Source organism: Zingiber officinale, chromosome 11A (assembly GCF_018446385.1).
Source record: "Zingiber officinale cultivar Zhangliang chromosome 11A, Zo_v1.1, whole genome shotgun sequence".
Lineage (NCBI taxonomy): Eukaryota > Viridiplantae > Streptophyta > Magnoliopsida > Zingiberales > Zingiberaceae > Zingiber > Zingiber officinale.
The window spans coordinates 21,159,036-21,173,577 of NC_056006.1; the positions used below are offsets into that span (position 1 = coordinate 21,159,036).

General features: G+C 44.0%; 1 protein-coding gene across 1 annotated transcript; it reads right to left on the reverse strand.

Annotated features, from left to right (window-relative positions):
* Positions 1–5,237: 5,237 nt before the first annotated feature.
* LOC122030838 (fasciclin-like arabinogalactan protein 2) lies at positions 5,238–6,727 on the reverse strand. Its single transcript, XM_042589884.1, has one exon. The coding sequence runs from the start codon at positions 6,649–6,651 to the stop codon at positions 5,386–5,388; it is 1,266 nt and encodes a 421-aa protein (XP_042445818.1). The 5' UTR covers positions 6,652–6,727; the 3' UTR covers positions 5,238–5,385.
* Between the last annotated feature and the right edge of the window lie 7,815 nt (positions 6,728–14,542).

The window sequence follows — 14,542 nt, forward strand, 5'->3', positions numbered from 1 at the left end:
GCAACAACTAAAATATCGGAATTATTACAATCTAGAGTACAATTAGTGCAATAAAGAAACTATACCAACGAAAAGAAGAATAGACAACTTTGGAGTTGATTCGTTGGAGTAGCAGAGCGTTGTTGAGGCGTTAGCAGTAGCACACGGAAGAGCGCAGTTTTCTTGTTCGAATTCGATGATCTAAGCTGCACCTCGAGGCCTCCTTTTATAACTCTGCAAGGTTTGATCCAGATCCCCAAGTCTCGAGATCAACTTTGACCCGAAGTGGATCGGTTGACCAATCCTCACGTTCGGTCGACCGATCAGATGATCTCCACCGCATCTGATCTGTCGATCTGTCGCTCCGCTTCGATCTGGTCAAAACTCTATCCCTGTGTTCGGTCGACCAATCCCAAGGTCCGGTCGACCGATCAGTCTCCTCTGACCCGCACACCTCGGCTTGATCCAGTCAACACCTATCCCAGGTTCGGTCGACCGATCCCGAGGTCCGGTCGACCGATCCCTGGTCGAGCCCGGTCCAACTTTTGGAGATCTGATCTGGTAGCTTGGAGGTTCGGTGGACCGAATCCAAGGTTCGATCGACCGATCCCGGTCAGTTCTAACCCTGAACGAAAATATTAGTTTCCTGCAAAACAGAGTTAGAACACAAAAAGATAATACGATAAGTAAAATTGTCAGTCATTGGACTGACCGGGTCTGGCTTCAAGTTTCCGACCGGAAACCCTAGGTCGACCCGACGCCTACTGTTCCCTCTAAGGGGAACGCATCCTTACCTACTCCTCTCAGGAGATTTACCTGTTGCCAGTACGATCCTCCAGATCGACTGGACTTTTGCTCAGCGTCCGATGCTTCCGGTCTTCATGCTGGATGTCCGGTCCTCGACCCATCCAGACTTCTACCCGGTTCGCGACACCAGAATTTTAACCTAGGGTTACCACCCCCTAGGATTTTTGCCCGAAGCGTCGACCCGCCAAGACTTACCGCATAGGGTTACCACCCCCTAGGGTTTTTCCTTACCTAATCGTAGCTAGGACTTTCCTGAAACACTCAGTCATACACATTAGATAACAATTAAACTTAACTTTGAATCCCTTTGCCATTATCAAAACTAAGGTTCGATCGTCGGATGCTTCCCGCACCAACACTTTGCAACCTTGACCTCTTGCCTTCAAGCCTACTTCCTTTGGCTCTCGTCCCTCGGATGCATACAAGTCCGCGGCTCTTCCCTAATGGCATCCTTCGCGTATGCCTCGAAGTTGCTTCCCTCGGCCCTTGTCCTCGCTGCCTTGTCCACGGTCCCTCGGATGCTCCATCCTTCACCGGACCCGAAGCCATCAACCTAAGTCACATGTGTATCCTGCATACCTGCACACTCACATACAAATCAAGTCTGGGTCAGACCTCCAGACCAATTCCTGATCAGACCTCCAGATCAAGTCTAGGTCAGACCTCCAGATCAAGTCTGGGTCAGACCTCCAGATCAATTCTTAGTCAGACCTCCAAATCAAGTCTGGGTCAGACCTCCAGATCAATTCTTAGTCAAACCTCCCGATCAAGTCTGGGGTAGACCTCCAGATCAATTCTTGGTCAAGCCTCAAGAGCATTTCTTGGTCAGGCCTCCAAAACACCTCCCGGTCGGGATTCTAGGCTCTCGCCCTAGTGCGAGTTATAAGTGAGCATATTCTCACGCCCAACGACCGACAGGTCGGGTCCCAGACTCTCGCCTTAGTGCGAGTTATAAGTGAGCATGCTCTCACGCCCAATGACCGGCAGGTCGGGTCCCAAACTCTCGTCTCAGTGCGAGTTATAAGTGAGCATTCTCTAATGCTTCCAGACTCTTGCCCCAGTGTGAGTTATAAGTGAGCATGCTCTCACGCCCAACGACCGGCAGGTCGGGTCCCAGACTCTTGTCTCAGTGCGAGTTATAAGTGAGCATGCTCTCACGCCCAACGACCGACAAGTCGGGTCCTAGACTCTCGCCTCAGTGCGAATTATAAGTGAGCATGCTCTTAGGCTTCCAGACTCTCGCTCCAATGCGAGTTATAAGTGAGCATGCTATCACGCCCAACGACCGGCAGGTCGGGTTCTAGACTCTCGTCTCAGTGCGAGTTATAAGTGAGCATGCTCTCACGGCCAACGACCGGCAGGTCGGGCCCCAGACTCTCGCCCCAGTGCGAGTTATAAGTGAGCATGTTCTCACGCCCAACGACCTCTCGGTCGGCACTGACTCACTCGCCGCTCTGCCCCGCACGCATCACACTTGATTCACTTGCCGCTCTGCCCGGTACTCTCAGCTCACGTTTTCGCTCACTGCTATTGCTCGGTCGGCACTCACTCCTCACTCGCCGCTCTGCCCGGCACTCATCCTTAGCAGTTCACCCACCACTATTCTCGGATGGCACTCATCCTTCACTTGTCGTTCTGCCTGGCACTCATCATACTCGCCCCGCTCGCCGCTCTGCCCAACGTTTGCCATTAATGTTTCGCTCATCGCTGTCGCTTGGTCATTTGCTCGACCACTCACTAGTACTACTCGGCTACTCGCTTTATGCTGATCGGTTTATCGCTTAAATGCTTTGCTCAGGTTGTGCACTCGACATCACTCGCTCGTTCTTATTTTGCCCGATAGGCATTCTCTCTGTTTCCTGGTCGACATTGTTCGATTGCCTGGTCGCGATTTATTGACGCTCGGTCACGCTCTTTATTGTCGGGTCACGATTTACTGTCGCTCGGTCGGCACTCGCTCCGTCACAATCATGGCTTTGCTCGTCGGTCACGCTCTTTATTGCCAGGTCGCGATTTACTATCGCTCGGTCGGCACTCGCTCTGTCACGATCATGGCTTGGTTCATCCGTCATGCTCTTTATTGCCAGGTCGCGATTTACTATCGCTCGATCGACACTTTCCCGATCACGCTTACGGCTTTGTTCGCTAATCTGTCTCTCTATTGCCCGGTCGCGATTTATTATTGCTCGATCGACACCTCCTCGGTCGCGCTCACGGCTGCGCCCGTTGATTCGTCTCTCTATTGCCCGGTCGCGATTTTACTGTCGCTGGGTCGATATTTCCTCGGTTGTGCCCACGGCTCTGCTCGCCCATCACTCTCTCTATTGCCCGATCGCGATTTATTATCACTCGGCTGACATTTTTTCGGTCGCCCGATATTGATTTATTGTCGCTTAATTATTTTACTCAGCATCTTTCTACCATCTGTTCGATATCGCTCGACATTCGTCAGATCGCTCTTTCGACGCTCGCTCGATATATCTTTTGTCGTTCGGTCAGCGCTTATTCTTTTCGTCACTCTGCCAGGTACCCGTCGTCCACAGCTACTCGTTCAACGTTATGTGACAGACCTGCGATACCACTCTGCATTCAGTAGTGATTCTGTGTTTCATGTGGATGGGTCTAGTCAGTCGGACTTGCGCTTCCTTCGACTAGACTTGAGGGGGAGGCTTGTGATATGGATATAGGGTAGAGGTGTGATTAAGTAGAGATGGGAGGACATTTTGGTCTTCTGGTGGGTTAGGGCTTTAAGGGAACACTGTAGCATGCAAAGAAAAGGAGCGGTGATTTTGGTTTCGGGGGGAGGTCTTGGTGCGTTTTCTCTCCGCCGCCAACAGGAACCCTTTCTCCCTCCCATCTCCTCGCCGGGCCCAACGTCGACCGTCGGTCGCCGGCCATCACCTCTCTTCCTCTTCCTCTCCCTCTTCTTCTCGACGCCAGCTACAACTTTCTTCTGCCTCTCTTCTCCCGCTGGACACGCCGCCGACGCCACGAACAGAAGGCTACCTTCACGATAGCCAGCCACCGCGTCTCCTCTTCCTCATCTCCTTCTCCTCCTTGCGACGCCACCATGGGAATGCCGCCGCCTCCCTTCCCCTCCTTCGGTCACGCTCCTCGTCGGCGTCGCCACCACCAGAGAGAGAGGAGGGAAGGAGTTTCCTTCTTCGCTGCTCGCTGGACCATCCACGCCGCATGCACCTCGCACATCTGTCGCCGGACAGATCACCTTCGGCCCTGCCTTCCTCCCATAGTCTCCGCTCGGTGCTGCCCCCTTTCGCTGGAAGCCTTCACTTGCCACAGTCTCCCTGGCCGGTGACCACCACAAGTCGGCAGTCCCTACGTCGGCGGTCCATGCGCCGTCTTCGCCTCGGTTCCGATTCTGTGTCGCTATTGTATACCGACCCCTGTGCCGATCCAGCCGTGTGTCATATCCCGAGCTACAATCGTAGCACACATTGCTCTTACGTTTCGGCCTTCGATATGTGGTTGAATCCCGATATGTGTTGCTGTGATGGTATCTCGGCCTGCGAGCCGCATTTGTCTTCTAGACTGCGTGTTTTGTGTCTCGCCTTCGTGTTGCTGTCATTCTTCGGCCTGCGTGCTGATATTTTATCTCGGCCTGCATGTCGATATCTTATTTCTGTCTGCGTGCCGATATTTTATCCTAGCCTGCGTGCCGATATCTTATCCCGGCCTGGGTGCCGTTATTACCTCCCAGGTTGTGTGTCGGTGTTTTATCCCGACCTGCAGCTTGTCTTCTGGTTCCATTCCGTGTTCGGCTTTGCGTCGTCAAATCCAGCCCTTCATCCTGATCGAGCGTCGTCTACTCTTCCGGATCACAACAACTCGAGCAGCATCTTATCCAAGGGCACCCCCTGGCCAGGGTACGTTTTTCGGACTCACCCCTCATTTATTTCATTATTATATTATTAGTCTGTTACTCATATATTTGTTGGATCTGTCTCGAACACCGAGGTATCGAGGACCGGGTCAACCCGATCGCTGGCTGTAGGTAGCGTTGACCAGAGGATTTTTGAAGACTTGATCAATACAGAAGTCATCTCAGCACACCCCCTCCGAAACGTCATGACTCAATTAATATTCTCATCACCTCATCCGATTCGACTCAACTTCTAGACGGTATCAGTTACTAATCAGTAAATGAAAGTAACATGTTTATTATCTCTTGTATGATATCACTATTTCACAACCTTGAAAGCCGGTGGAAATCAGTAAATGAGCTTTGCCTGTTCTTCCCCAAACACACCATGTGCAATGACCCAAACGACAAGTGTCTCTGTTTCACTCAATCCAACAATTTACTGTTTGTTTTAGTTGCATTTTCGCAAAATTATAAAGTCGAAAACAGCCAAATATAATAATTAAAACTTGGCAATCAGATCGAAGAAAAAGAAAAAGAAAAAGAAAAAAAACTCCCGAAGTGAAAACAGTTACAGAGCAATTATTGGCATTTCATTCCATGCAAAATCACACAACACAATTAATAAGAACAGAGGAATTTATGAGAGAGAGAGAGAGGGACAAGGAGATGAATAAGAAGAATTACAGAAGACAAATACACTGATTAAATCGATTTACTTATGCAAGGAGGAGCACGGCGGCAGCTGCGGCGGCTAGCGACGTCCAGGCTGCGAAAGCTGCCCTGGTTGCTCGGAGTGCGGCATTGTCCGCCGCAGTCACGTCGTCAGCGGGCGCCTCTTCTGGGCCAGATGGGGCAGGCGGCGAGGCGCCGTGCCCGGTAGCCTTGTGCTTGGCTGCAGCCTTTGTTTTCTTTTGTGGCGAGGCGGCCGGCGCCAGTGCCGGCGCGTCGGCGGTCTCCTTTTCCGGGATTTTGAAGAGCTCCCGCGGCTCCAGCACCTTGTCGACGGCGTAGACGGCGGCGGGGTCTTGGTCGATGAGGGTGGAGGAGATGGCGGCGGTGACGATGTGGGTCTTGATGGTGATGGCGTCGCCGTCGCTCTGCACTGTGTACTTGTAGTTCTTGTTGTGCGTGTCGGTGGCGAGGGTGGAGAGGGGGCCGTCGCCGTTGGCCTTCAGGAGCTGCGGCGAGTAGTAGACGGGCATGCCGTGGTAGAGGAGGAGGCTGGTTTTGCCGGCGGCGGTGAGATTACTGTACTTGGGGGAGAAGGCGGAGACGGCGTCGTCATCGGGGCAGAAGACGGTGAGGCCGGTGTCGAGGTTGGACTGGAAGGACTTGAGCACGTCGGGGTTAGCGTGGAGGAGGTCGACGAAGTCCTTGCATCCCTTGTTGGCCATGAGGTCGGTGAGATTCACGGGGCCCGGCGCCGCCACCGGTGCCTCTGCTTCCGGCGAGGTGAGGATGGTGCTGATCTGGAGGACGGAGATGTTATAGGGGAGCTCCTCGACGGACTTGACGAAAGTGGCGGGCGAGCCGCCGCCGGAGTCCTCGGAGACGAAGGTGACCTTGCCGCGCAAATGATCGGTGATGTTGATGTAGCCGGAGGTGCCGACGGCGTGGCCGGACGACTGGAAGACGGAGGAGGAGGAGGTGGAGCCGCCGGTGAGCAGGTGGAGCTTCTTGGCGCCGTAGTAGTCGGTGAGGATATGGAGGGAGAGGACGTTGCGGAGGGTGGGGAGGGAGAGGTGCTTGGCGAGAAGGTCGGCCATGCCGGTGTTATCGACGACGAGCAAGGTGATGGTGAGGCGGCGGTTGATCTCGCTGGCCAGGTGGGTGGCCGACAGGTAGTGGTTGAAGGAGGAGAACTCCGGGTGCTGTGCCAGGATCTTGGTGATATTGTGGGCTCGCGCTGCCGGGAGTAGTGAGGCGGCGGCGACAACCAGCACCGACATGGAAGCGGCGAGGAGAGGGGAAAATCGCCCCATTGCAATTTGCAAACGCTGCTGGCTGGCTAATTCAGCAGAGTGCAGTGTTGAGTTTGCTTGGCCAGATCTTGCAGATTTAAATCGTGGCCGGTGTAGTAGCCTGACAGGGACTAGGACATGCTAGGTCGAGTCGGTCGTATTTAAAAATATTAATATTTAATTTAAAGTGAACACAAATTCACTCTCAAATGAAAGGTGGGTCTCTCGCTCCGGTAACGATGAAGCGGTCCTACTCTTTTTTTGTTTTTTTCAAGCATTAGTAAGGTTGTAGTTCCGGTCTGGTCTCGACGAATTCATCAATTTTTTTTTTTTTTTTGTAATATGCAGTTAATTCAATTGTGGTAAAAGACATCCCAGCGTCCCTATTAATCCACCCCAGAATTAACACGGAGAAGATAAATCATAAGACTTTGTCAAGATTTGAATCCTAAATTCCATTATAACAACACCTCATACGCTAACAAACTCATTCTAGGAGACAAAATACAGTTAATTTAAGAATAATTGATAGATAGATTATTCGTTAGGCGTATTTTAAATTTATTTTGATCATTGATATAAAATTTTTATAAATTAAATTCATGATCTCATAATTAGTTGATATAAATAGATATATAATGTCAATTTAAAAATATATATATATATAATAGTACATCGGCAAAACATCTTCTTAATTTTTCAGATATAGTCTCACTTCAATAAATTAACGAATAAATTTTTTTTAATATAAAATTGACCTAAAAATACTAGACTGTTGGATCATTCGCTGCAGGCATTTCCTGGTTTATCTTGGTAATTGGTGAAAATTTTTCATGGGATTGAACCGGTCATCCTAGGATTAGTCAACGTTATCTAGATATCTAAAAAAAGACAGATCATTTTAATTTTTTTTATCAAAAAGATGTCCCATCTCATATGCTTATATTAAGCATGTACCATTATCTAATTATCATTCAGTACTGTTCAATATTATTTTCATTATTATCTTTTGTCTAAATTACTTATCTAAATTCTTTACAATTTAGCAGTTATGAAATAGTAACTACTATAGTGTGAATATTTTTGAATATATTAAGTATGTATTATAATAGCTATAATTTCATAATTGTTATAACATGTTTAACCGCTATAAATCCATAATTACTAAAACGCTTGACTAGCTCAGGATTTAAGCAGTGATAATAATGCAGTTGTTACAATGTGTTAAATTGCAATAGTTACAAACAAAATCCCATATTGAAACACACATGGAAAGGATTATGAACTTATAAGGAAAATATATCTTTATTTGTATTAGACCTTTTGGGTAGAGCCCAAAGATAAAACTATGAGGGCTTATGTCAAAGTAGATAATATCACATCATTGTGAAGATATCTTAATTTTTTTTTTTATTCTGACAATTGGTATCAGAGTCCGGATTAAGTCATATGAGTAGAATATTGAATTCTAATAAATGAAGGGATGACTCTCATATCTGGTAGAGAAGTAGGTAGGTAAGAAAAATCCAGTAAGTTGGTTGGACTGAGGGACAAGGAAATCCTAATAGATCTGGTGGACCGAAGGATAAGGAAATCCTAATAGGTCGAATGGATTGAAGGGTAAGAAAGTTCTAATAGATCATTTGAATCAAGGAGCAAGAAAGTCTTATTAGATCAAGGATTAAAAGGATCAAATGACATCAAATGGGTAGGCTTGAAGAGGAAATCCTTCAATTGAGAGAGATTGTTAGATTGCAATAGTTACAAATAAAATCTCATATTAAAAACATAGGAAATATTATGAGACCTTTTAGATATAATCTAAAAATAAAATCATGAGAATTTATATTCAAAATAGATAATATTATACTATTATAGAAATATTTAAATTTTTTTTTAACCTTAACACAATACACCTGACAAACTCTAGTCAGGATTTAAGTAGGAGGGCATTTTGATAATATATATCGGCCAAATGATTTGGAAAAATAATATCCATTTGATTTTTGAATATGAAAAATATATATGATATTAGCATTTGATTCCAAATAAATTTGAATTCGAGCTGAAATAAACCATTTCTTAGAATTTTAATTAAGCAAAATCTAACTAGCTTAAGAAAGATTTGAGCATGACACAAAACTAAGCCAGTATATTAAAGAATATTAAAATTAAAAGGATAGGGATAAAAGAAGATAGTTTATTTTTGTCATCATTATTAATGTCATTTGTTAAAATAATATCACATGTTTTAAAAAAATATTAAAATAACACCCATCTTATTCATATATATTTATCTGCTTTTATTAAGACGCTAAAGTTAGATAAAAATTTCATTTTTTTATCATTAAAAAAACATTTATGTTTATTTATTAATAAAACATATATAAAATAAATAAATTTGAATACTATTTTTTTCCTTTCATAATTGAGATGTACGTCCACCGATTAATTTTGAAAATGATCCATTTAATTTTACTAGGCAAATTAAGAAGCGCTCACATACGTCTATCCAAGCAATCAGTGTTTTTAAAGTTATCTTATTGGCAAAAAAAAAATTCCTATATTACATCATGTAATTCGACTATTACATATTTGATTAACTACTAGAAATATCTAATTGTTGCACCTTTGCCCAAAGTAAATTTAAAGAAATATTATTTATGAAATCTAAATTTAAAAAATAGATAGAATATTATTATACAAAGAAGGAAACAACACCTCTCAACCTCTAATATGAAAGAAGAGGAAGAGCGATAGAGATCATGTGGAATAACAAGACAAAGACGCACAAAAGAAGAGCAAATAAAAGAAAGGAGAAGAAGAGAAAGGAGAAGAGTTACCGTGGTTCGGCGACGTGCCTACTCCACAAAAAAGATCAAAATTTTATTAGAATTCTCTCTACACAAGAGAATCACATCCAATGATTCTTGTGATTATCGTTGTACAATAGGTTTACAATGATCCCTATAAATAGTGCATAAACCCTAGATTTGGTAAAATCGTAACATAATTTTATTATGAAAAATCACAACAAAATTATGTTATAAAAAATCATAATAGAATTCTGTTATATAAAATCGTAACAGAATTTTATTACGAAAATTCTTAACAGATTTTTCTTCCATAACATCCATCGCATTGGCCTTCATCCAAATATGAGTCACCCGTCAACAATCTCCACCTTGGCGAATATTCACTCATTCGAAGAACACGAGTATCTGAATAAAACTCCATTTGGATTTTTGGGTCTAGGCTTCCTTTAACATCTAGAGATATAAATTAAGTTCAAGTAATGATTGAACTTCTCTGTGGTCACTGGATTTGTTAGTATGTCTGCAGCATTATCTGTAGTGTGAACCTTCACAAGTTGAATATCCCTGGAAGCAATCAATCTTTGATCTTGTGAAACTTCACATCAATGTGCTTGGTTCTTGTATGATATACCTGATTTTTCGCTAAATAGATAGCACTCTGACTATCAAATAACAACTTGACTCCACCTTGTTGAATATCCAGTTCTCTGACCAACCCTATAAGCTATAAAGATTCCTTTGCTACTTTAGTTACTGCCATGTACTCCGACTTCGTAGTAGATAATACAACAATAGATTGTATAATACATTTTCAACAAATAGGTCCTCCTGTCACAGTGAACATGTATCCTATAGTAGACCTCCTGTTATCTAATTCTTCTGCATAATCCGCATCTACGTACCCAGCAACTGAAGGATCTTCCGGTTGTCTACTAAATATAATGTTATAATAAGTTGTATTTCTCAAGTATCTGAAAATTCACTTGACGTCATCCCAATGTGGTCGACCAGGATTTGAGAGAAACTTGCTTACCATACTAACTACTTGCGCCAAATCTGGTCTCGTGCAAACCGTAGCATATATCAAACAACCAACTACACTGGCATAAGGAACCTTTGACATCTCTTGGATCTCGTCATCTATCTTTAGACAATGGAAGTGATGCGCCAAGAGTGTGCTCACGGACTTTGCATTCTTCATGTTAAACCTATCCAACACCTTCTCCACATAGTTACGTTGAGACAACCATAATCTCCCTGCAGCTCTATCCCTATGAATTCCCATCCCAAGAATCTTCTTGGTCTCTCCCAAATCTTTCACGTCAAATTTCTTGCTCAGTAGTCTCTTTAATTTGTCAACCACTTTCATCTTTTTCGCAATAATGAACATATCATCTACGTATAGTAGTAAGAAAACCAGTGATTTATCTTCAAGGCTCTTCACATATATGCAGCAGTCATACTCACATCTCCTATATCCGTTTTGAATCATGTATGAATCAAAACGCTTATACCATTACCTAGGAGATTATTTCAATCCATGAACCAATTTCTTCAACTTGCAAACCAACTGCTCTTGTCCGGGCTAACTAAATCCCTCAGGTCATGACATAAAAATCTGCTCCTCTAAATTTCTATAAAGAAATGTCGTCTTCACATCCATTTGCTTCAGCTGTAAATCAGGATGTGCCACCAAAGCCAATACCACTCTAATTGACATATGTCTTACCACTAGAGAGAAAAAATTTTAATAGTCAATCTTTTTCTTTGTGAATACCCCTTTTCTACCAACAAAGCCTTGAACTTCACTTTTTCTCCCTCTGACATTGTTTCTTTCTTCGTAAATATCCACTTGAACACTATAGCTTTCTCTCCTTTAGAAAGTTTCACTAGATCCCACGTTTGGTTCTTATGCAATGACTTCATCTCCTCTGCCATAACACCCGTCCACCTATCCTTTTCAAAGCTATGGATTGCCTCCTGAAAAGATGTAGGGTCTCCGTTGCTAGTGATAAGTGCATAAGATACCAAGTCTTTGAATCCGTATTTGGTGGGTGTTTTTATGACTCATCTCGTTATACCACCAGCTATAGTGTGATACTCCATGTGCTCTGAGTTAGAATCATCAGAGTCATGAGTCTCTAGCTCCACCTGCATAACATCTTTCTCCATGTTGCTCTGTGGTGTTTTCTTGCCTTCTTCCTTAGTACGCTATAGCATAGATTTCTCGTTAAACACCACATCTCTGTTGATCACCACCTTGTTTGCCTTAGGATCCCAAAGCTTGAAGCCTTTAACTCTTTTCTGATACCCCAGAAAAATGTATTGCTTTGACTTCACATCCAAATTTAATCTTTCCTCACTAAATATGTACATATAGGTTGAACATCCAAAAACTTGAAGATGAGAGTAATCTACTTGATTCTCTGTCCATACTTCTTATGATACTTTGCCTTCTACTACTTCCCTTGGTGATATATTAATAAGATAACATGTCATGTTAACTGCTTCCGCTCAGAAATTCTTTGCAAGCCCTGCATTCAACATGAGACATCTTGCCTTCTCAATGATTGTCCTGTTCAATCTTTCCGTCATCCCATTTTGCTGAGGTATCCTGTGAACTGAGAAATGCCTCATTATCCCATGCTACTCACAAAATTCCTGAAACTTTAAATCTGTGTACTCAGTCCCATTATCTGACCTAACGTATTTGATCTTTTTTCTGGTCTAGTTTTCCACTTCAATTTTTTACAATTTAAACTTTGTAAAAATTTTCGACTTGTGACGCATAAAGTATACCCAAACCTTTTGTGAGAAATCATCAGTAAAATTCATAAAATACAAGTGTCCTCCACGTGATGCTACACTGGCTGGTCCCCAGAGATCTGTATGTACGTACTCTAGAATTCCCTCAGTCTTGTTTGTTGCCATCTTGAATTGCACTTTGCTCTGTTTTCTAAGAACACAGAATTTGTAGAATTCCATCTTGCACGTCTTGACACCATTTAACAAATCTCTCTTGTGAAGTTCTAGCATTTCATATTCACCCATATGTCCTAGCCGCATATGCCACAAGACAGTACTGTCTGATTCATACTCTACTGAGGAGACTCCACCTACAATTGTAGTCCCTATCAACTTGTAGATGTGTCCTGCTACCTTTTATCCTTTCATTATAGTCAGAGCTCCCTTGCTGACCTTCATCACCCCGCTCACTGATTTATAATTGCAACCAATGTCATCTAGTATGCTTAGTGAGATCAAGTTCTTCCTTAGCTCTGTTATATATCCGACATCACATAAGGTTCTGATCACACCATCAAACATCTTGATTCTGGCGTTCCCTATACCGATGATTGTATGATGCATCATTTTCCATTAACACTGAACAGAATCCACTGCCCTATATGTGTCAAGCCACTCCTTATTTGAAGTCATATGATATGAATATATAGAGTCTAAGATCCATGCACCTGTCAGCTATTCTAAACTCGACATAACTGATATCATATCTCCATCACCGCTCTCTGAATTTTCCTCTTTAATTATATTTGCAGACTTTACCAAACTATCTTTGTTCTCTACAACATGTTTCGTTATCTCTGGATAATTTCTCTTGATATGACCTTTGCCTCTACACTTGTAGCACACGATCACCTTTTCCCTTCTTGACTTAGAATGAGTCTTGTTGTTGTTGTTAGATTCATGTCGAGATTTTCTCCTACCATGTTCTTGGTTGCTATTTACCACAAGTCCTTCTCCCTGAGAAACTTCATTGGTTGTTTTCTTCCTTTGGTGAAAATCTAGCAATGCACTTATGATCTCCTCCAATTTAATAGTTTCTTTATCCCAAATCAATGTAGTAAGCAAATTCTCGTACATAGGAGATGAAGGTAGAGAATTCAATAACATCAGCGCCTTGTCTTCATCTTTGATCTTCACATCAACCCGCTTTAGATCACTTACAATCTGATTGAATATGTTGATGTTGTAGGACCGTGATCGTTCGATAGAGAGGGGGTGAATATCGATTCGAAAAGTTGAGTTAAAATACGCAGCGGAAAAGTAAATGAACACAGTTGTTTTTACTTCGTTCGAAGCCTGTGACGACTCCTACTCGAAGGCCCGTGGTTCTTGACCACTTTCGTTGGGCAATCACTATCAATTCGAATATAGTTACAAAATAAGTACGGAAATGCTAGTGAAAAAATACCGACAAGGAAATTAACTAAAACCCGAATGAGCACTTTGTCGGAGCTTGTTGGTGTCGCAAGAACGTAGAGCAGCAGGACCAGCAGTAGAGGAGTTCTCAGATCTATTTCTGAAGCTCCTGCCTGGGGCTTCTTTTATATGTTGCTCCGGGCGCCTGGAATCCTTCCGGGCACCTGGAATGTGACGTAGCTGCTCAAACCGAGATGCTCCACGTGGCGACGACTTGGTTGGATATAATTTGCCTTCCGGGCGCCCGGATCCCTTCCGGGCGCCCGGACCTCCGGGCGCCCGGATCCCCTCCGGGCGCTCGGACCACCTTGTTCCAGAAAACTCCCTTTTCCAGCAAAACAAAGTTAGTCCGAGGCAATATGTTTCCTGCAAAATAGTTTATTAGCACATTTTATAATAGTATGAATTAGCACAAATAGTATGACTTAGATTCCGTCTTTCCGAGACCGGAATCTAGTCACGATCTCGACTTAGACATCCGAAATGGATCTAAGCCGGATCGACGCCTAATGTTCTCTTCCTGAGAACGCGTCCTCGCAGTCACTCCCCTCCAGTGACTTACCTCACTTACCTGCCAGACGTCCGGTCAGCCCTTCGACCCGTCTAGACTTCTCGCCAGCTATTTAGTCAGCCCGTCGACCTAGCTAGACTTCTTGCCAAGCGTCCGGTCAGCCCGTCGACCCGCTTGGACTTCTCGCCAGCCATCCGGTCAGCCCGTCGACTTAGCTGGGCTTCGTGCCATACATCCGGTCAGCCCGTCGACCTGTCTGGACTTCTCCTGCACACTTGATCAAAGTGTCAGACAACAACAAAACTAACTTAACCTATTTGTCATTCATCAAAACCTAGGTTAGACCGTTAGTGCTACCCGCACC

Bases quoted from the DNA above. Each gene is read 5' to 3' on its own strand.
- LOC122030838 (XM_042589884.1), bottom strand. From the start codon at position 6,651: ATGGGGCGATTTTCCCCTCTCCTCGCCGCTTCCATGTCGGTGCTGGTT.